Source organism: Molossus molossus, unplaced genomic scaffold (genome assembly GCF_014108415.1).
Source record: "Molossus molossus isolate mMolMol1 unplaced genomic scaffold, mMolMol1.p scaffold_m16_p_23, whole genome shotgun sequence".
NCBI classification, from domain to species: Eukaryota; Metazoa; Chordata; class Mammalia; order Chiroptera; family Molossidae; genus Molossus; species Molossus molossus.
The window spans coordinates 1,615,073-1,639,077 of NW_023425359.1; the positions used below are offsets into that span (position 1 = coordinate 1,615,073).

The following is a 24,005-nucleotide window of genomic DNA, read 5'->3' on the forward strand; positions in this document are numbered from 1 at the left end:
CGAGGCAAATGCCCTGGACCAGAATCACACTTGGGAGTCTGGTTCATGGGCGACGCTCTTACCGCTCAGCCATGCCGGCCAGGGAGTTCTATATATTTTTTAAAAGTTATTAGATAGCATGAGAGTCCATGGACCTCTCAGTTCATGGGATGATGCTCAAACCACTAAGCCACACCAGCTAGGCAATATTTGACCATTTAAAAATAGTTTCCTGAGAAATTACTTATCCAGTAATTTATGAAAGAACTGGCCAATATGATTGCAGAAATTTCTGTTCATAATCTTTGAAGAGTAATGAATAAGGGAGTTATTTCTTTTTTCTTTTTCTTTTTCTTTTTTTTAATCCTCACCCAATGCTATTTTTCCATTTATCTTCAGATAGAGTGGGAGGGAGAGAGAGAGAGAGAAACATGGATGTGAGGGAGACACATTGACTGGTTGCCTCCCGCATGACCCCAACCAGGGCCAGGGACTGAACCACAACCGAGGTGCGTGTCTTTGACCGGAATTGAACCTACAACTCTGTGGTCCACAGGCTGGCGCTCTAACCGCTGAGTCAAACTGGCCAGGGCTCTTTTTTCTTTGAAGATACATTTTTATTGATTTTTAGATAGAGAGGAAGGGAGAGGGAGAGAAACATTGATATGAGAAGGACACATTGATTGGTTGCTTTCCATACAACCCTGATCGGGGCCAGGATCAAACCTGCAACCTGGGTGCATGTCCTTGACTGGGAATCAAACCTGTGACTCTTCAGTCCATGGGCTGATGCTCTAACCACTGTGAAACCAGCCAGGGCCTCATTTTTATTATGAAAAAAAACTTTTTTTTTATTGATTTTAGAGAGAGAAAGGGAGAGGAAGAGAGAGACAAACATTGATGAGAGAGAACATTGGCCACCTCCTGCAAGCCCCCCACTGGGGATTGGGCCCAAAACCTGGGCACGTGCCCTGACTGGGAATCAAACTGGCATCCTCTTGGTGCATGGATCGATGCTCAACCACTGAGCCACATCAGCCGGCCCTCATTATTCATTATTATTATTATTTTTTTATCCTCACCCGAGGACATTTTTGCATTTATCTTCAGGTAGAGCAGGAGGGAGAGAGGGAGGAAGAGAGAGATAAACATCGACACGAGAGAGACACATCGAGTGGTCGCCACTCACATGACCCCAACCAGGGCTGGGGACAAACTGCAATTGAGGTATGTGCCCCTAGCGGAAATCCAACCCGGGACTCTCCGGTCCGCAGGCCGACGCTCTAACTGCTGAGCCAAACTGGCCAGGGCCCTCATTATCATTAATAGAAAAAAATAACTACCCATTCCAAAAATATTCATACTACTTTGAGGTGTATAAGTTAAAAAGTGAGTCTCCTGCCATGGCCGGTTTGGCTCAGCGGTGAGAGTGGCAGTCCGAGGGCCAATAAGATGCGGGTTCGATTGCAGTCAAGGGTATGCACCTTGGTTGCAGTTCGTCTCCAGCCCTGGTCGGGTCGTGTGGGAGGCAACCAGTTGATGTGGCTCTATCACATCGATGTTTCTCACTCTCCCTTGCTCTCCCTTCCTCCCTCCCACCCACTGTATCTAATGATAAATGGAAAAATATCCTTGGTTGAGGAATTAAAAAACAAAAAAAGTGAGTCTCCCTTCTCCTACCCCACCTTCTCTGTCTGATTCACAGAGCATATTCCCTGACTGACAGTGTATTTTGATTTCAGTGAAGCTTTTTACAGAGTTCATGATATTCTCGGACATGAGCTGGTTAATAGGAGGGCTTGTAAGTAAAAAGTTTTGCCCATAATTTTTATGGGTTTCTTTCTTTGGTCAGTGTCTTATGTATTCTTTTTTTTGGCCTTCATTCTTAACAAAAATTGCACAGGACAAAGCTGAGAGGGATAGTTAAAATGTTGGTTTATTGGATGTTTAATATGCAAATGTAAAGTCCTACATTTATACATAATACTATAATATTATAGTATAATGTATTAAGTCCTACTTAAAAAATTAATTATGTACATGCAGGATAGAGAAGACCTGATTTAAAAGCTCTTGATGGGAATTTGTAACACTTTGTAGAAACAAGTAATCAGTAGGTTTTCTCTTGGTGTTGGTGTCAATAACTTTTTTTTTTTTTGATGAACAATTTGGCCATGGCTTTCTAGAATCTTAAACATATTTAGTTACTTGAATAATTGTCTCAATAATTCCTTTCCAAGAAGGTATGTACTTTAAAGGACAGTAATAATTTTAAAATGGAAGCTGTTTCCTTGGAATAGTAAATAATGAAAACATATAACAATAGAAAAATTATTAAATAAATTATGGTATTCATATGTCAATACTAAAATGATTAAAATGATTCTATGGGTGTAGAGAAAAATTTTTATAGATTATTAATAAAAGAAGAACAGAAATTGTATATCTATTGTAATAAAATTCTATTTACACATTAATGAAAATTGAAAGGGCATTTAAAACTATGAAAATGCTTTTTTTTATCCTCACCCGAGGTCATTTTTCGATACTTTGTTCAGATAGAGTGGGAGGGAGAATGTGAAAGGGACACATCGAGTGGTTTCCACCCACACGATCCAACCAGGGCCGGGGACAAACTGCAGCCGAGGTACATTCCCTTAGTGGGAACCGAACCTGGGACTCTGGTCTGCGGGCCGACGCTCCAACCGCTAGGCCAAACCGGCCAGAGCACTATGAAAACTCTTTTATGGGTAATGTAATTATAGTGAAATTTAGACATTTTAATATTATGATCAGGAGGTGGCTAACAAAAAAATGGCTATGGAGTTTATTTCATTGCAGTCTTCATAGTAGGAAAATGCCTTTCCCATGAAAAGGGGGAAAAAGTAGGTGTAACATTAGGCTACATTAATAGAAAAGTGAAGTTCAGGCCATTGAACCCTCATATAGGTTGAATTGCATTTGGAATATGGTTTTAAGTTTTAGGTGTTGTATTTTAGGAAAAGAATCTGTAAATAAACTTGGAGTTTATCTGGGGTAAGAGTTCTGGAAAGTGGGAGTAGGAAGAGGAATAGAGGAAATAATAACTCATTGGTGACCTTTAAATATGTAAATGTCAGCTGGGACCTAGTAGAGTTTGGTTCTCTATGGCTGCAGAGGACAGACTAAAATTAGAGAGTGAGCCCGGCAGGTGTGGCTCAGTGGTTGAGCGTCGACCCATGCACCAAGAGGTCGCCAGTTTGATTCCTGGCCTGGGCACATGCCCAGGTTGTGGGCCCGGTCCCCAGTGGGGGGCATGTGGGAGGCAGTCAGTGTTCTCTCGCATTGATATTTCTATCTCTCTCTCTCTTTTCCTCTCTCTCTAAAAAAAAAATCAATAAAGAAAACAAAAAAGATTTATAAAAAAATCTGCCCTGGCCGGTTTGGCTTAGCACTTAGAGGGTCGGCCTGCAGACCAGAGAGACCTGGGTTTGGTCCCCACTAAGGGCACATACCTTGGTTGCAGTTTGTCCCCAGCCCCGGTTGGAGTCTTGTGGATGGCAACCACTCGATGTGTCTCTCACATTGATGTTTCTCTCTCTCCCTCTCTCCCTCCCGCTCTATCAAAAATAAATAAATAAAATAATAGCCCTGGTCGGTTTGGCTCAGCAGTTAGAGCATCGGCTCGCAGACCAGAGAGACCTGGGTTCGTTTCCCATCAAGGGCATGTACCTCGGTTGCAGTTTGTCCCCGGCCCTGGTTGGGGTCATGTGGATGACAACCATTCAATGTGTCTCTCTCACATCGTTGTTTCTCTCTCTCTCTCTTCCTCCCTCTCTCCCTCTCACTTTATCTGAAGATACATGCAAAAATGTTCTTGGGTGAGGATAAAACAAAACAAAACAAAAAAGAATAATAAATAAACAAAATAAAATGAGAGGGAAAATGAGAGGTATACTCATCTCCTTTTAAAGAGCTGTTCTCTGACATAGAGTCACCTGAAAATTAAATGGGCTATCTTCATTAGTTAGTGAGTAAGTGTATTAAATAAAAGGCATTCATCCTTTTTTTTTTGGTTAATACTTACCTGAGGATATTTTTTCCTTTTTTTTTTTTTTTTTAGGGAGAGTGGAAGGGAGGGAAGAAATTGCGGGGGGGGGGGGACACACATTGATATGAAAGAGACACATCAGTTGGTTGCTTGCTGTACACACCTGGACCAGGGCTGGGGATCAAACCTGCAACCCAGGTTCGTTCCCTTGACCGGGAATAAAACCTGAGACCCTTCGATGTACACTGAGCCACAATGGCCAGGGCAAAAGGCATTGATCTTTTTTTTTGGTATGTGCCCCTAGTGGGAACCAAACCCGGGACTCTCTGGTCTGCAGGCTGAGCAAACTGGCCAGGGCAAAAGGCTGATCTTAACCAGGGCTTGATTGGCACCCGGATGAACCTAACCAAGGAACAATGAGTGACATGCCACTCGTGTTCAGGTGATTAGGAGAGGGCCCAATGCTGGCAACTAGAGAAAATGTAACTAGGTCAGCAGCTGACTTCAGGACAGTTTGACTAGACACTAAAATGGGAGGAGGGGCAGGGTGGGGGCGATCCAAGTGGTGGTGATAGCAACAGGCAGTGGAGGTCCAAGGTGGACAGTAAGTAGCAGCCAGTGGGTCTAACAATGGGTTACAGTGACTCATTGGGTGACTGGCCAGAGGGAGAAGGTACTGGCTTTGGAACCAAGACGGGGTCAGTTTCTAGATCTTCACAGACTATCAGTGTCAGAAAAGTTATTAGAAGGGTTAAAGACAAGACAGGATTATAAAAAATACTGACTTGATGCAGCACCAATTAATTACCAACCTTAGACACTTGTACTTAATGATCTCAAGTTCTGTGGGTGCAGCATACAGGTGGGAATGAAAAGTACTTGAGGCCAAGTAGGATCCAGCATGGGAAGGGACTTTATAATTCATGAATTCCTTACACACATTAAGGAATAATGGTATTGACTTCCTAGTGTCTTCACTCCTCATTTCTGCTATTGTTTCACTTGGTTTACCAGCTCACCAGTTGACCACTGACCTATGCTTTTCACTGTTAGCCTGAGCTCCAAGGTGGTGCCCTTGGACTGAGCCCTGGCCAGAGTTGCAGACTGATGTGGGGCCTGGTTGTGAGATTCTGGGTTTGGATAAACCTTGCTCACCCTAGTTCATGGAACCAATATTCGGCCTAATACTTTAACTTCTGGTAGAAATGGAGCTCTACAGGGATCTTACTAGTTTCTTCCTCACTGACTAGAACTTCGAATCTAGACCTGGGCTTGTGGGTTGGGCTATACCTGTTGACCAGAGCCTGTCTGAGCTTACAAAACAGGGCTTTCACATGACTGCCCCACCAGCCTCTTGATCTTACCATCAATTCCTCAGAACTGTTTTTGACGATTTGTCTTTTGCTTTCCAAATTTAGGCAGGTTTAGATCTAGATCTTGGCCCCTTCCTAACTGCCCTGTCCTGTATTTAAACCATCAAAATTCAGCCCTATTTTGAGATGGGGTTGTCTCATAGGAATTGGGAAAAATGTTTTTATGAGAAGCTAAAGAACTGGATTGAGAGAACCCAGCATTAAAACTTAACAAGAGATAAAAAAAAAATGCTCAGATCATTCTTTTGTATGGATACAGACAACTCTGGTAGTAGATGAAATGTCTACTGTTTCTTTTAAAAAGACAACATAGGTAGCCCTAGCTGGTTTGCTCAGTGGTTACAGCGTCTGCCCACAGACCAATGAGTTGCAGGTTCGATTCTGGTCAAGGGCACATACCTCGGTTGCGGTTCGTCCTGGGCTATGGTCAGGGTCGTGTGGGAGGCAACCAGTCTGTGTCCCTCTCATATTGATGTTTCTCTCTCTCCCTGCCTCCCTCCCTCCTTCTCACTCTATCTGATTAAAAAAAGAGAGAGAACAAAGATAGAAAAGTAATAATACCAGAGACCTCAGCTGTCCACATGCTGGTGGAGTTTAGGAGTTAATGGGAATGTGATTGTAACCCAAGAACATGTGATTAGTAGTGTATGCTTTTCTTATTTTGTACATATTTTATATGGTAATATTAAAGTAGAAAAGTATTTTGTTGAAGATAGCGGCGTAGGTAAACTCTGTATCGTGTCCTCCCACAACCACATCAAAGTTACAACTAAACTACGGAACAACCATCATTCAGAACCTCCTGAAGTCAAGCTGAATGGAAGTCCTATGACTACGGAATTAAAGAAGCAGCCACATCGAGACTGGTAGGAGGGGGGCGGAGGCGGACAGGCTGGCTCCACACCCATGTGTGGCAGATAAAAATCAGGAGGACACGTCGGCTGGGAAGGTCCTCCCTGAGGGCTGAGGGGTCCCCGTCCCACACCAAGTGCCCCAGTCAGGGTTCCAGTGCCTGGAAGGGAATCCCCGTCACTTCTGGCTGGAAAAACCAGCAGAAACTGAGGCTTAGGGAAGCTGAGTGGGCTAGAGCCCCAGGCAGCTCCTCTTAAAGGGCCTGTGCACGGACTTACTCGGACTCACTCCCTCTGAGCTCAGAAGGGGGTGGGGAGGACAGCTGGAGGGGCGTCAGAGACATGCAGGGAAGAACTGAGCTGTTTGGCATTGGAGCAAGGGCTGGAGAGGGGGCTTTCTCCAGGACAGACGTGCTGTCAGAGGCCTTTGTTCCTTTGGTGAGCCCTTCCCTGGGGCGGTAGACACCCACCATATCTGGGACTCCTGCAACCTGGCTCACACTGGTTGCCCCTCCCTGGTGATTCCCTGAGGCCCTGTCCCACCCAACTTTCAGCTTCACCCAAGCTGTTGCCAGTTGCTTAACCATAGGATTGGCCTGTCTTCGATCCCGCTTCAGGTTTTCCTAAATTCTTTCAAACAAGCAGCATCTGGTCTCAGCTAGCCCCATACCTCTCATTAAGTGATACACAGAAACAAACACAGGGAAGCAGCCAAAATGAGGAGAGAAAGAAACAGGTCCCAAATGAATGAACAGAACAAATTCCCAAGAAAAGAACTAAGCGAAATGGAAATAAACAACCTAACATGCTGAGTTCAAAACACTGCTTATAAGGATGCTCAATGAACTTAGTGAGAACCTCAGTGAACTTGGTGGGGCCTTGAGCATAAAAAAGGACCAGTCAGAAATGAAGGAGGCACTAACCGAAATAAAGAATAATTTACACAGATTCAACAGTAGAGTAAGTAAAGCCAAGAAGCAAACCATCGATTTGGAATATAAGGAAGCAAAAAATGCCCAATCAGAACAGTAAAAAGAAAAAAGTTTAAAAAATGAGGATATTGTAAGGAGCCTCTGGGACAACTTCAAGTGTACCAACATTTGCATCTTGGGGGTGCCAGAAGAAGAGAGAACAAGAAATCGAAAACCCATTTGAAATAATAATGGCAGAAAACTTCCCTAACTTGGTGAAGGAAACAGACATACTAGTCCAGGAAGCACAGAGAGTCCCAAACAAGATGAACCCCAAGAGGCCCACACCAAGACACATCATCATCAAAATGCCAAAGGTTCAAGACAAAGAGAGAATCTTAAAAGCACCAAAAGAAAAGCAGTTAGTTACCTACAAGGGAGTTCCCATAGACTGTCAGCTGATTTCTCAAAAGAAACTTTGCAGGCCAGAAGGGAGTGGCAGGAAATATTGAGTGATGAAAAGCAAGAACCTACAACATACAACCAAGATTACTCTATCCTGCAAAGTTGTCATTTAGAATCGATGGCCATATAAAGAGTTTCCCAGACAAGAAAAAGTTAAAGGAGTTCATCACCACCAAACCGTTATTATATGAAATTATGAAGGGTCTTTTTGAAGAAAAAGATAAAATATATGATCAAACAAAATGTCAATGAATACATATGTATCGACAATGGAATCTACAAACAAAATGAACAAGCAGAACAGAACCATTCTCATAGATACCAAGAACATTTTGTTGGTTGCCAGATGGGAGGGAGGTTGGGGGAATGGGTGAAGGAGGTGAAGGGATTAAGAAGTACAGATTGGCTGCTGGACTGACAGACTTCAAGGGGAAGGGGGGTGGGGAGTGGGAAGAAATAAACCAAAGACCTTATATGCATATATGCATAACCAATGGACACAGACAACAGTGTGGGGAAAGGGAGGAGGACGGCGGGAGTGGGGAGGAGGGGGTCAATGGGGGGAAAATGAGGAACATTTGTAATACATTCAACAATAAAGATAGGTTTAAAAAAAAAAAAAAGTATTTTGTTGAATAGTCCTGTAACTTGTGGTCATTTAAAAATTCTTGCACTGCTCCCTGGCCGGTTTGGCTTAGCCGGCAGAGCATTGGTCCACCATCCAGAGAATCCCGGGTTCAGTTCCCACTAAGGGCATGTAGCTCGGTTGTAGTTTGTCCCCGGCCCCAGTTGGGGTTGTGCGGGAGGCAGCCACTCGATGTGTTCCTTTCACGTGGATGTTTTTCTCTCTCTCTCTCCCTCCCACTCTATCTGAACAAAAATGGAAAAATGTCCTCGGGTGAGGATAAAAAAAACAACAAAAAAAAACCCTTGCACTGCAACATTGCAAAGGTTTTATTATCGAAAGTAAGTTTCATTTAGACAAAGCTTACTAGTCAGAAACAGGAGGTTTCCAAGCCCCAGTCTCAGAGGATCTCTGGTCTCTGCAGCCTCTGATGCTGTTATTTCACATTCCCATTGCCCTTGGATTCCAAGACACCGTTTCTGGTTTGCCTTTATTGTTTCCTGCTTTTCTGTGATCCTTCTAGGGGTTTCTTCCTCTCCTTTTTTTTTTTTATCCTCACCTGAGGACTTTTTTTTTGCATTTATCTTCAGATAGAGCGGAAGGGAGACAGGGAGGGAGAGAAAGAGAGAAACATCTATGTGAGAGACATACATCGAGTAGTCACCACCCACATGACCCCAACTGGGCCTGGGGACAAACTGCAACCGAGGTATGCGCCCTTAGTGGGAACCGAACCCGGGACTCTCTGGTCTGCAGACGAATGCTCTAACTGCTAAGCCAAACTGGCCAGGGCTCCTCTCCCTTTTTATCTATCTATCTATCTATCTATCTATCTATCTATCTATCTATCTATCTATTTTTTTATTTATTTTTATCCTCACCTGAGGACACTTTTGCATTTATCTTTAGATACAGTGGGAGGGAGAGAGGGAGAGAGAAACATCGATGTGAGAGAGACACATCGATGTGCCACCTGCACAACCCCAGCCGGGGCCAGGGACAAACTGCAACCAAGGTACGTGCCCTTAGCATGAACCGAATCCGGGACTCTGTGGTCCACGAGCCAACACTAACTGCTGAGCCAAATCAGCCAGGGCTAAAAACAACACATTTTATGGAGGGACATAGGTCATTAAAAAGGTACATGGATACACAGGCTATCATTTTTTATTATTTAAGTGCTTCTGTGTACCAAACTTGGAATAATAGGCCCTCCATCTGAAAATTTGGTCCTCTCAAATATTAAGTATTCCTCCTATAACAAAAATAAATTAAATGTACTGTTGAAAAAACAGAAACTTTTGGTATAGGCCTCTGAGTGAACTTGAAAAACGAGTTAGGATGTGTATTAACTGGACCGACGGAACATTCTAGAATCTACCTAAAACATTTGGCAGAACAACTGGCCTGAAGCTGTTGGGGTCGTTCTGCCTCAGACGGGGAAGGAAAGTGCATGGCAGAGTGCTAAAGTTTCACAGTAGCCACAGAATCACTTACTCAAAATTAACCCAAATTCCATATAGATTATGCAGCAATAGTAGAATGATTTCAACAGTTATTTGGTGCCTGGAAAGCAAATTGTACACTCAGAACAAATATCTCAGCAGGAACAATATTCAAAAATGTTTATAAGACTTTGAAGGTGAAAAAGCTTCATCATTCATAGATGATGTCTTGTGCACAAAGTACATTTGTTTCTAGGACACTGACAACAACCATAAAACATACAGAGCAAGAATAAATCCAAGCTGCTTAACCTTCCACCATTCCCTTGAGTGTTAAACCCAGACCACCTTTGGCCACTTGCAGGAGTGTCTTTTCTTCTTTACTCTCAATGTAATACTTGCTTCCTGGGACACCAGCAGTTTCGCTTCTTCTACTCTCTCCTCATCACAGGATAAGTGTCCTTGGCTGCTGCCCGGAGCATTGCTATAGCCTCATAATGGTTTTAGCATCTGGATTAGCCCCACCTTCCAGTAACATGACAGCGATCTCATGCCTGTTTTGGGAAGCTGCATAATGTAGGGGAGTGCATCCATTTTGATTGACAGCATTCACTTGGCGCCTCTTTCTAGAGGGGCTTTTACAATCTCATCCCAGCCGGCAGAAGCAGCAGTGTGTAGAGGAGACCAACCGACATCATCTTTATCATTCACTGGCAGCAAGAATTCAACAATTTCTGTATGTCCAGCTGTACGCCCAATGCAATGCAGTTCTGCTGTCCTGGTCAGTCCTAGTAGCCAGGGATTTATCGGTCAGGATCTCCTTCAACTCCTCCAGCTTTCCGCTGTAGGCCAGATTGCAGACCACTAGGTTAGACGCAAACCCCTCCATTTCGCTTTCCCAGGATCTTCCTGCCTCACCTAATACACTTTTGATCTCATCTACTTTCACGGTATCAGTTATAAATTGTGCTGATGACTCCCGAGTACACATGTCAAGTACAAACACCTTTGAAATAGAGATCCACGTCCATCATGACATTCTATAGACACCTCCTAACTCACGGTCTTTCCTCCCAAACTTAAGTCTCCCCTTATATTTCTTATTTTGGTGTTTGGCACCCCCATCTACCCAAGACAAAATATTGAGTCTTCCTAGTCTTCCATTTTATCATTTCTGTCCATTTAATCACCAAACCCAGTTGATTCTAGCTCTTTTTTTTTTTTTTTATCCTCACCCGAGGACATTTTTCTATTTTTTTGTTCAGATAGAGTGGAAGGGAGAGAGAGAGAGAGAGAGAGAGAGAGAGAGAGAGAGAAACATCGACGTGAAAGGGACACATCGAGTGGCTGCCTCCCACACGACCCAACCAGGGCCGGGGACAAACTGCAACCGAGGTACATGTCCTTAGTGGTAACTGAACCCGGGTCTCTCGGGACCGCAGGCCGACGCTCTAACTGCCAGGGCTCTAGCTCTCAACTTTCTCTGAAATCTATACCCTTCTCTCAGGTTTACCTGCCACTGGACTGTAAGCTTCTGAGGCAGGAATCATATGTGTATAGTTTCTGTGGTGTAAGGTCCATCACAGTAGGTAGCATGTAATTAGTGCTTCATGTGTCGAATGAGTACTTGGAGGCCAATACCTTGGCTGAATTATAGCAATATTTCCTTAAGTAGCCACTCTGTTTCTTACTTTCTTTCAATGTATTGTCTGTACTGTTACTAGCATGACATATGTAAAATACAGTTCTAAAATACCTGTGAGCCCGGCCAGTGTGGCTTAGTGGTTGAGAATCGACCTATGCATCAAGAGGTCGCTGGTTCGATTCCCCGTCAGGGCACATGCCCAGGTTGTGGGCCTGATTTCTAGTGGGGGGCGTGTAGAAGGCAGCCAATCGATGTTCTCTCTCATCGATGTTGCTATCTCTTTCTCCCTCTCCCTTCCTCTCTTTCTAATCAGTAAAGAAAAAAAATATTAAAATACCTGTGAATATTTTAAAAATTGTTTTTATTGATTTTTTTAGTGAGAGGAAAGAAGAAGGAGATAGAAACATTGATGTGAGGGAGATACATTCGTCAGCTGCTTGCTGCGTGTCCCCCACTGGGCATGAAGCCCAAATCCTGGGCATGTGCACTGACATCAAACCAGGACCTCTCAGTCCACTAAGCCATACAGGCCAGGCCCTGTGAATATTTTAATGCGTATTTAAAATATTTTTAAAAGGCTTTTAAAAATTATAGCCATTATACTATTATCACAGCTAAAAATTTAACAATTATTCTTTCCCTTTTTTCCAAATAAATTGATTTTTATTAGGCTTCCTGGAAACAGTTATTCTTTAATATCATTGAATATCTGTTTTCAAATTTTCAGTTTCCTATTTAAAAAAATTAATTACAGTTCTAAAAAGTTAGAGTCCAAATAAAGTTCATACATTCCAATTGGTTGACATATCTCTTAAGTTTCTTTTAATCTCTTTGCTCTCTCTTCATCTGTTTCTTTTTTTTTTCAAGTTTCTTTTTTTATTGTGTTTATTTATTTATTTTTTAATTTAATTTTTGTTACAGCCTCCTTTTTTATCCCATGACACCCCCCTCCCCATGCCCCCTGCCCCCGTCCTTGGCTTTGTTGTCCATATCCATTGGTTATGCATACCTGCATATAAGTTCTGTGGTTTATCTCTTCCCACCCCCCACCACCCCCTCTCCTGAAGGTTACTACCCTATTCCTCAGACTGTTATGTTCATTATATTCCGCAAGTAAGTTAGATCATGTGGTATTTGTCTTTTTCTGCTTGGCTTCTTTCACTTAGGATAATACTTTCCAGGTCCTCCATATTGTCTCAAAGGATAAGAGATCTTTCTTTCTTACAGCTGCATAGAACTCCTTTATGTATATGTACCACAGCTTTTTTATCCATTCGTCTACTGATGGACACTTGGGCTGTTTCCAGATCTTAGCTATTGTAAATAGTGCTGCTATGAACATGAGGGTACATATATTCTTTATGATTGGTGTTTCAGGCTTCTTAGGGTATATTCCTAGAAGTGGGATCACTGGGTCAAATGATAAGTTCAATTTTTAATTGTTTGAGGTAACACCATATTGTTTTCCATAGTGGCTGCACCACTCTGTATTCCCACCAGCAGTGTACGAGAATCCCCTTTTCTCCACACCCTGGCCAACACTTGTTGTTTGATGATTTGTTGATGGCGGCTCATCTGTTTGTTTTTCTCCTACATTTCATTTGTTGAAGAAACCAACTGGTTTGTTCTGTAGAATTTCCCACTGTCTGGATTTCAGCTGACTCAGTCTACTGCTTTCCTGTGAAGTGAAGTGGGACTTGGATCTAGTTATCACTCCTAGACAGGTGATGCTTTTCTCTCAGGCTCCTTTTTTTTTTTTTTTTTTAATTAATTTTTTCCCTTTTTTTGATTTTAGAAAGAAGAAGGGAAAGGGGGAGAGAGAGAGACATCGACAAGAGAGAACATTGATGGGCCGCCTCCTGCATGCCCCCTACTAGGGACGGGGCCCACAACCTGGACATGTGCCCTGACCGGGAATCGAACCGGCGACCTCTTGGTCCATGGGTTGATGCTCAACCATTGAGCCACACAAGCCGGGCTCTCAGGCTCCTTTTAAGGCCTCTTTATTTTGAGGATTATATGTTTTTATTAGTTTAATTTTTTATTTATTGTTCATCATGTGTGTTGCTTCTCCTATCTGTGGATTTGTGTTTTTCCCTCTTCCTGAGGAGAGAACACTGTTCATGTTGCCTGTTTCCTTTGCCCCCCCCCCCCCCTTTCTTTTAATCCTCACCAGAGCATATGTTTTTTTCATTGATTCTGGAGAAAGAGGAAGGGAGGGCGGAGGGAGAGAGAGAGAAACATTGTTGTGAGAGAGAAACATCCATCAGTTGCCTCACTCGTGTACCCTGACCCGGAATTGGACTCGTCAGTGTATGGGATGACACCCAACCAACTGAACCACCCAGCCAGGGCTCCTTTTCCCCTTTCTCCATCATTTTATCCCCTTTTTCTCTCTCCTTTCCACCCTCTTCAGTAAATGACACAATAGGTCAGGTGATATGAGCTAACTGGAGGTAAGATTTTTTTTTTTTATCCTCACCCGAGGATATTTTTCCATTTTTTGTACAGATAGAATGGGAGGGAGAGAGAGGAAGGGAGAGAGAGTGAGAAACATCGACGTGAAGGGACACATCGAGTGGCTGCCACCCGCACAACCAACCAGGGCCGGGGACAAACTGTAACCGAAGTACGTGCCCTTAGTGGGAACCGAACCCGGGTCTCTCTGGACCGCAGGCCGACGCTCTAACTGCTGAGCCAAACTGGCCAGGGCTGGAGTTAAGATTTTAAAAATAGGTTATAAAAACACAGTTAGATATTAAAGTAAAATTATCAGAGTATGTTACATAAAACTACTAGATTCTCCTCACCAAAATAGGAAGACTGAATTGTTCAACAGCATTGACTTCATAAATATCTACATGAAGTTTAAAACAATTAAAAAATTAATTTTAGCCCTGGTTGGTTTGGCTCAGTGGTAGAGCATACGCCCACGGACCAGTGAGTCATGGGTTCAGTGCCGGCCAAGGGCATGTACTGTGGTTGCAGTTCATCCCCGGCTCTGGTTGGGGTCATGCAGGAGGCAGCCAATCAATGTGTCCTTCTCATGACGATATTTCTCTCTCCCTTTCTCTCCCTCCCATTCTATTTGAAGATAAGTAGAAAAATATCCTCAGGTAAGGATTAAAAATAATAATAATAATTTTAATGCCCAGCTGATGTGTCTCAGTGGTTAAGTATTGACCCATGCAGCAAGAGATCACTGGTTTGATTCCTGGTCAGGGCACATGCCCAGGTTGTGAGCTCATTCCCCAGTAGGTCGTGTACAGGAGGTGGCCAATCGATGTTCTCTCTCATCAATGTGTCTATCCCTCTCCCCCTCTCCCTTCCTCTCTCTCTAAAATCAATAAAGAAAAATATTTTAAAATTAATTTTAATAAGTTCTTGTTAATGTTCTACTTTTCTTCTTAGATCTCATATTTTGGATTCTGGCTGTATTATAATGAATGACATGCTGCCATCAGATGTCATTGGTCGAAGAGTTGCAGTTAATGGAGAACGTGCAACAGTGCGGTTTTATGGCACTGTCCCTCCTGTGGCAGGTAATGCATGATTTTGTGTGTGTGTGTGTATGTGTGTGTGTGTATTTTGTAGTTGTTCTGTGTAGCCTTTTAGTAGAGCTGTATTAACTCAATTTTAAGAAAACTAATAACCAATTTAGAGATGCCTCCTATATACAGTTTTATTTGTTCACAATATCCTGTGGTATCTATGGTTTTATTTTCTTATACATTTTAATTATTTAGTGTTTCTATTTTACATTAATTCAACCTTAAATATCTTCTGAGTAAACCTTAATTGACAAAAATATCTTGAGTTATCATAATCCTAAACTCTAAAACTAAATAATTTTTGAAATATCTTTTGTCATTAATTCGTGTGTGTGTGTGTGTGTGTGTGTGTATGTATTTAATGTAGTTTAAATCGCTATAAATACAATTTTGTATTACCTTTTTTTGACTTATTATTTGGTATATATTTATCCGTGTTTCTATAGCATTATTTTACTTGTATTTTTAAAACTAAGATATTAGTTTTAGGTGTACAACATAATGATTCAATATTTGTATGTATTCTGAAATGATCACTACAATAAATCTAATTAACATCCATCACCATATATTGTTACAATTTTTTTCTTGTAATGCAAATTTAAGATATACTTTATTAGCTACTTTCAAGTATATAATACAATATAAAATAAATTTTTTTTTTGTTAATCCTCACCCAAGAATATTTTTTCATTATCTTCAGATAGAGTGGGAGGGAGGGAGAGAGAAACATCGACATGAGAGGGACACATCGACTGGTTACCTCCCAAACGATCCCAGCAAGGGCTGGACAAACCGCAACCAAGGTACGTGCCCTTGCTCAGAATCAAACCTGAGACTCATTGTTTCGTGGGCCGACCCTCTAACCACTGAGCCAAACTGGCCAGGCGATTTCTTCTTTTTTTTTTTTTAAACATTCCACCTGTAAGTGAATTATATGGTATTTGTCTCTGCCTGAGTTATTTCATTTAGCATAATGCCTTAAAGGTCTGTTCATGTTGTCAAAAGTGGTAAGATATGCCCTAGCCAGTTTGGCTCAGCAGTTAGAGCATTGGCCCACAGACCAAAGAGTCGTGAGTATGATTCCAGTCAGGGGCATGTGCCTTGGTTGCAGTTTGGTCCCTGGCCCTGGTCAGGTCGTACGGGAGGCAACCACTTGATGTGTCCCTCTCACATCAATGTTTCTCTTTCTTCTCTCTCTCTCCCTCCCACTCTGTCTGAAAACAAATGGAAAAATATTCTTGGGTGAGGATTAAAAAAATAATAATAAGTGGTAAGATAGCCTTCCTTTTTATAACTGAATAATTTTATGTTGAGTGTGTGTGTGTGTGTGTGTGTATATATATATATCCCATGCTTTTTATTCATTCATCTGTTGGTAGACACTTAAGTTATTTTCATGTCTTCGCTATTGTAAATAATGCTGCAGTGAACATGGGCTGCATATATCTTTTCAAGATGGTGTTTTTGTTTTCATTGGATAAGTATCCAGAAGTGGAAATCTGGATTCTATGGTAGTTCTATTTTAAAATATTTTGAGGAACCTCCATCCTATTTTCCATAGTGGATACTCCAGTATACATTCCCACCAACAGTGCATGAGGCTGCATGAGGCCTTTTCTCTATATCCTTACCCACACTTGTTATTTCTTGTCTTTTTGATACTAGCCATTCTAACGTGTGAAGTGATATCTCATTGTGGTTTTGATTTGCATTTCTCTGTTGATGAGTGATTTTGAACACCTTTTCATGTACCTGTTGACCATCTGTATGTCTTTGGAAAAATATCTGTTTGAATCCTCTGCCCATTAAAAAAAAATGTTTTTAAGTGATTTTTTTTTTTTTTTAGAGAGAGGAAGGGAGAGATAGAAATATTGATGTGAGGGAGAAACATCAGTCGGCTGCCTCCTGCACAGCCCCTACTGGGTATTGAGCCTGCAACCCTGGGCATGTGCCCTGACCAGGAATTGAACTGGGACCTCTCAGTCTATGGCATCCACATTGGCTGGGCGCATTTTTATTTTATTTTTTAAATTAATTTATTTTTGTTACAGGTGTTTTTCCTTTTCCCCCATTGACACCCTCCTTCCTGCTCCCACCCCACCTTCACAGTATTGTTGTCTATATCCATTAGTTATATATACATGCATATAAGTCCTTTGGTTTATTTCTTCCCTCCCCCTACCTCCTCTGAGGTTTGTCAGTCTGATCCCAACTTCTATGACTCTCGGTCTATTTTGTTTATCAGCTTATTTTGTTCATTATATTCCACAAATAAGTGAGATCATGTGATACTTGTCTTTCTCTGACTGGCTTATTTTGCTTAGCATAATACTCTCCAGGTCCCAGCCATCTCAAAGAATAAGAGATATGTCTTTCTTACAGCTGCATAGCATTCCATTGTGTATATGTACCGCAGTTTTTTTTATCCACTGAAATATTGATGGTTACTTGGGCTATGTATGGTATAAGTTGGTGGACTAGTTTCATTTTTTTGTATGTAGCTGTCCAATTTTCTCAACACCATTTATTGAAGAGGCTGTCTTTACTCCATTGTATGTTCTTGCCACCTTTGTCAAATATTAATTGAGCATAATGTCTTGGGTCAGTTTCTGGGTTCTCTGTTCTGTTCCATTGATCTATATGCCTGTTCTTTGCCAGTACCAGGCTGTTTTGATTACATTGGCTTTGTAGTTTAACCTGATATTCAGTAGTGTGATCCCTCTTACGTGGGATCATTTTCAAGATTGCTGTGGCTCTTCAGGGTCTTTTTTGATTCCATATAAATTTTTGGAGTATTTGTTCTAGTTCTGTGAAATGTGTCGTTGGTGTTTTGATGGAGATTGCTTTGAATCTATAGATTGCTTTGGATAGTATGGACATTTTAATGATGTTAATTTTTTCAATCCATGAACAAGGTATATGCTTCCACTTTTTTATATCTTCATATATATATATATATATATATATATATATTTAATGTCCTGTAGTTTTCTGTGAACAGGTTCTTTACTTCTTTGCTTAACTTTATTCCTAGGTATCTTAATTTAAAATTTTTTTGTTGCAGTGGTAAATGGGATTATTTTTTAGTTTCTCTTTCTGTGTGTTCTATTAGTGTATAAAAATGTCAACATTTTCTGGATGTTGCTTTTGTATCCTGCTACTTTGCCAATTTCATTTATTAAATCTAGTAGTTTTTTAATGGAGTTATTAGGGTTTTCTGTATACGATATCACATTATCTGCATATAATGACAGTTTCACTTTTTCCTTTTTAATTGGGATCTTTTTTATTTTTTCTTGTTGTCTAATTGCTATGGCTAAGACTTCCAGTACTATGTTAATTAAGATTGATGAATGTGGATATCCCTGTTCTTAAGGGAAATGCTTTTAGTTTTTGCCCATTGAGTATGATGTTGGCTGTAGGTTTGTCATAAGTGGCCTTTATTATGTTGAGATATGATCCTTCTATTCCCACTTTGCTGAGAGCTTTTTTTTTTTCCTCACCCGAGGACATTTTTCCATTTTTTGTTCAGATAGAGTGGGAGGGAGAGAGAGGAGGAGAGAGAGAGAGAGAGAGAAACATCGACGCGAAAGGGACACATTGAGTGGCTGCCACCCACATGACCAGCCAGGGCCGGGGACAAACTGCAACCGAGGTATGTGCCCCTAGCGGGAACCAAACCCGGGTCTCTCTGGACCACAGGCCGACGCTCTAACCGCTGAGCCAAACCGGCCAGGGCTGCTGAGAGCTTTTATTAGAAATGGGTGCTGGATTTTGTCAAATGTTTTTTCAGCATCATTGATATGATCATATGATTTTTATCTTTCATTTGTTTATGTGGTGTATCACATTTGTTGATTTACCAATATTGTACTTGCCTTGCATTCCTGGGATAAATCCCACTTGGTTGTGGTGTTTAATTTTTTTAATATATTGCTGGATTTGACTTGCTAAGATTTTGTTGAGAATTTTGGCATATATGTTCATCAAGGATATTGGCCTGTGATTTTCTTTCTTTGTAGTGCCTTTATCTGGTTTTGGAATTAGGATTATGCTGGCCTCATAAAAAGAGCTTGGGAATCTTCCTTGTTCTTGAACATTTTGGAATAGTTTGAGGAGAATAGGTGATAGTTCTTTGAACGTTTGGTAAAACTCCCCTGTACAGCCATCCATACCAGGGCTTTTGTTTGCTGGGATTTTATTGATTACTTCTATTTCCTTAATTGTTAATGGTTTGTTCGGGTTTTCTGACTCTTCCCAGTAGAGTGTTGGAATAATATATGATTCCAAGAATTTGTCCATTTCACCTAGGTTGTCAAATTTGTTGGCATTAATTGTTCATAGTATTTTCTTACAATCCTTTGTATTTCTGTGGTGTCTGTTGTTACTTCACCTCTTTTGTTTCTGATTTTATTAATTTGGGTCCTCTCTTTGTTTTTTGGTGAGTCTGGCTAAAGGTTAATCAATCTTGTTCATCTTTTCTAAGAACCAGCTCTTCCATTGATCTTTCATATTGTTTTTTAATCTCTATGTCATTTATTTCTGCTCTGATCTTTATTATTTTCTTCCTTCTAACTGTGGGGTTTTCTTTTTGTTCTGTTTCTAATCTTTAAGTTGTTGGGTTAGATAGTTTATTAGAATTTTTTTTTTCTTTCTTGAGGTAGGCCTGTATGGCTATGAACTTTCCTCTTAGGACTGCTTTTGCTGTGTCCCATAGATTATGTATTGTTGCGTGTTAATTTTCACTAGTTTCTAGGAAGTTTTTTATTTCTTTCTTGATCTCATTGGTAACCCTTTCATTGTTTAATAACATGCTATTTAGCCTCCATGTGTTTGAATTTTTTTATTGTAATTGATTTCTAGTGTCATGCCACTGTCATCTGAGAAGATGTTGGATATGATTTCAGTCTTCTTGAATTTGTAGAGACTTACTTTGTGTCCTAACATGTGGTCTGTCTTTGAGAATGTCCTGTGTGGACTTGAGAAGAATGTATATTCTTCATCCTTGGGTTGAAATGTTCTATAAATATCAATTAAGTCTAACTGATCTAGTTTGTCATTTAGGGACTCTGTTTCCTTGTTGTCTAGAAGATCGATCCATTGGTGTGAGTGGATTGTTAAAGTCACCCACTATGATTGTATTGCTATTGATCTATTTCTTAAAGTCTTCCAGAAGTTTTTAAATACGTATATCTTGCTCCTATATTTGGTGCATATATGTTTATCAGCATTATAGCCTCTTGTTGAATCGATCCTTTTAATGTTATGTAGTGACCTTCTTTCTCTCTTATTATGGCTCTCGTTTTCAAGTCTGTCTTATCAGATATGAGTCTTGCTACACCAGCCTTTTTTTCATTTCCATTTGCCTGGAAAATTGTTTTCTATTCCTTTGCTTTCATCCTGTGTGAGTCTTTGTTGCAAGGCGGGTCTCTTGTAGACAGCATATATATGGGTTGTGTTTTCTTTTTTTTTCTTTCTTTATTGAGAGAGGTTTAGAGAGAGAGGAAGGAAGAAGGAGAGAGAGATAGAAACACTGATGAGAAAGAACATCTGTTGGCCACCTTCTGCATGCCCCACACTGGGGATTGGGCCCACAACTTGGCCATGTGCCCTGACCAGGAATCGAACTGGTGACCTCTTGGTGCATGGGTCAGTGCAGAATCAGTGAACAACACTGGCCCGGTGGATTGTGTTTTCTTATCCAGTCAGCTACCCTGTGTCTTTTAATTGGAGCATTTAAACCATTTACAATTAAGGTCATTATTGTTATTATTGTTATTATTATTATTTTTTATCCCCACCTGAGGACATTTTTGCATTTATTTTCAGACAGAGTGGGAGGGACAGAGAGATGAAGAGAGAGAGAGAAACATTGATGTGAGAAAAACACATCGAGTGGTTGCCACCCACAGGACCCCACCAGGGCTGGGGACAAACTGCAACCGAGGCATGTGCCCCTAGCGGGAACCGATCCTGGGACTCCCTGGTCCTTGGGCCAATGCTCCAACCACTAAGCTAAGCAGGCCATGGCCAATTAAGGTTATTATTGATAGGTACTTATTAGTTGCCATTTTTATTTTATGCCTGTGTTCCTCCTTCTCTATTTCTTCTGCTTCTTAAAACAGTCCCTTTACCATTTCTTGCAGTGCTGGTTTGGTGGTAGTAAATTCCTTTAGTTTTTTTTTTTGGTCTGTGATGCTCTTTATTTCACCTTCAATTATGAATGATAGAGTTACTGGGTAGAGTAGTTGGAGTCAGACCCTTGCCTTTCATTACTTTGTATACTTCATGGTACACCCTTCAAGCCTACAGTGTTTCAATTGAGAAATTGGCTGACATTGTAATGGGAGCTCCCTTGTAGGTAACTTTCTCTCTCTTGCTTTTTTAAAGATTCTTTCTTTTTCTTTAACATTTGCATTTTAATTATGATGTGTCTAGCTGTGGATGTTTTTGGGTTCATCTTCTTGGTACTCTCTGTGTTTCCTGCACTTGTGTGACTTTTTCCTTCACCAGGTTAGGGAAGTTTTCTGTCATTATTTCTTCAAACAGGTTCTCTATTCCTTTCTTCAAGTCTTCTCTTTTTGGTACCACTTTGATGTGAATGCTGTTACGTTTTGTGTTGTCTGAAAGCTCCCTTAAACTCTCCTCCTGCTTTTTAAGTTTGTTTCCCATTTGCTGCTCTATTTGGGTGTTTTTTTCTACCTTGTCTTCTAACTCGCTGATTTGGTCTTTAGCTTCTTCTAATCTACTATTTTTGGGGGTGGGTGGGGGTAATTATTTCTTTTATTTTTACTTTTCTTTTTTTGGGGGGTACATGCCCCTAGTGAGAACCGAACCCGGGACTCTCTGGTCTGCAGGCCAATGCTCCAACCGCTGAACCAAATCAGCCAGGGCTCTTTTTTTTTTTTTTAATCCTTTCCTGAGGATATTTTTCTATTTATCTTCAGATAGAGTGGGAGGGAGGTGGAGAGAGGGAGAGAGAAAGAGAGAAACATTGATGAGAAGGAGACACATCTATTGGTTGTCTCCCACATGACCTTGACCAGGGCCAGGGACTGAACAGCAATTGAGGTATGTACCCGTGACTGGAACCAAACCCACCACTCTTTGGTCCTCAGGCTGATGCTCCAAGCCAAACTGGCTACGGAGTTCTTTTTTTTTTTTATCCTCACCCAAGGACATTTTTCCATTTTTTGTTCAGATAGAGTGGGAGGGAGAGAGAGAGAGAGAAACATCGATGTGAAGGGACACATTGAGTGGCTGCCACCCGCACGACCAACCAGGGCCCGGGACAAACTGCAATCGAGGTACATGCCCTTAGCGGAAACTGAACCCAGGTCTCTCTGTACCACAGGCCGACGCTCCAACCGCTGAGCCAAACTGGCCAGGGCCGGAGTTCTTTTTAAATTTTATTATTTAATTTATTTTTGATATAGATGTTTCTCCTTTCCCCTCCAGACACCCTCCTCCCGATCTGCCCTCCCCTTCAGGATTGTTGTCTGTGTCTAATGGTTATGCATATATGCATACAAGTTCTTTGGTTTATCTCATCCTCCCTCCTACCCCCCTCCTCTGAGGTTTGTCAGTTTGAACCATACTCCGTTCTATGTCTCTGGGTCTATTTGTTCATCAGCTTGTTTTGTTTATTATATTGCACAAATAAGTGAGATTGTGTGGTATTTGTCTTTCTCTGATTGGCTTATTTTGCTTAGCATAATACTCTACAAGTCCCTCCATGGTCTCTCAAAGGATAAGAGATCTTTCTTTCTTACTGCTGCATAGTGTTCCATTGTGTATATGTACCACAGCTTTTTTATCCACTCATCTATTGATGGACACGGGCTGTTTCCAGATCTTAGCTATTGTAAATAGTGTTGCTATGAACATGGGGGTACATATATTCTTTCTGATTGATGTTTCAGGCTTCTTAGGGTATATTCATTGAAGTGGGATCACTTCAAATGGCAGTTCAATTTTTAACTTTTGAGGTAACACTATAGTGTTTTCCATAGTGGCTGCACCAGTCTGCATTCCCACCAGCAGTGTAGTAGAGTCGCCTTTTCTCCACATCCTCACCAACACTTGTTTAATGATTTGTTGATGGCGGCCATTTTTGGCATGTGTGAGGTGACACCTCTAATCCACTACTGAATCCTTCCAAGGTATTTTTATATCAGCTATGTCATCTTTATTTCTACTTGATTTTTTTTTCTTTTTTTTTTTTTTATCCTCACCCGAGGATATTTTTTCATTTTTTGTTCAGATAGAGTGGGAGGGAGAGAGAGGAAGGGAGAGAGAGACAGAAACATCGATGTGAAGGGACACATCGAGTGGCTGCCACCGGCACGACCAACCAGGGCCGGGGACAAACTGCAACCGAAGTACGTGCCCTTAGCGGGAACTGAACCCGGGTCTCTCCGGACCGCAGGCCGACGCTCTAACCGCTGAGCCAAACCGGCCAGGGCTTGATTTTTTTTTTCTTTATTGACTTTTAGAGAGAGAAGAAGGGAGAGGGAGAGAGAGATAGAAACATCGATGAGAGAATACATCAATTGGCTGCCTCCTGCATGCCCCGCACTGGGGATCTGGGCCACAATCTGGGTATGTGCCCTGACCGGGAATCGAACCAGCAACCCTTAGGACTCAGCAATTCTCAACCTGTGGGTTGCGACCCCTTTGGGGGTTGAATGATCCTTTCAAAGGGGTCGCCTAAGACCTTTGGAAAACACGTATTTCCGATGGTCTTAGGAACCGAGACCACCGCTCCTCTATCTATTGCCAGGTAGGTCCACCCATGTGCAGATACGCTCACATACAACGTGAGGAAATGTATTAAAGGGTCAGGGCATTAGGAGGGTTGAGAACCACTGCCTTAGGTGCATGGATGCTTAGCCACTGAGCCACACTGGCAGGGCTCCATTTGATTTTTATTCATAGCTTCTACCTCTTTTTTTATGCTGATGTAGTTCCCACTGAGCTCTTTATAATTCTCATTAAGTTGCTTGTAGTTCTCACTAAATTGTTTGAGTACCTTAAAACCATTGCTTTGAGTTCTTTATCTGACAAATTGTTTCCTTCCAGTTCATGCAGTTCCTTTTCTGGTGATTCCTCCTTTTCTTTCTTTTGG

At 41.4% G+C, this 24,005-nt stretch overlaps 1 protein-coding gene and 1 pseudogene across 1 annotated transcript in view; one reads left to right on the plus strand and one right to left on the minus strand.

The window, feature by feature from the left end:
* Window positions 1–24,005, plus strand: part of TBCE (tubulin folding cofactor E) — a 99,901-nt gene that overhangs the window by 9,508 nt on the left and 66,388 nt on the right. Inside the window, exon 2 of the mRNA XM_036277453.1 lies at window positions 14,736–14,866. Coding sequence (XP_036133346.1) covers window positions 14,767–14,866 — 100 coding nt within the window. The 5' untranslated portion in view covers window positions 14,736–14,766. The remainder of the gene's footprint in view (window positions 1–14,735; window positions 14,867–24,005) is intronic.
* On the minus strand, window positions 9,974–10,580 carry LOC118640548 (annotated as a pseudogene).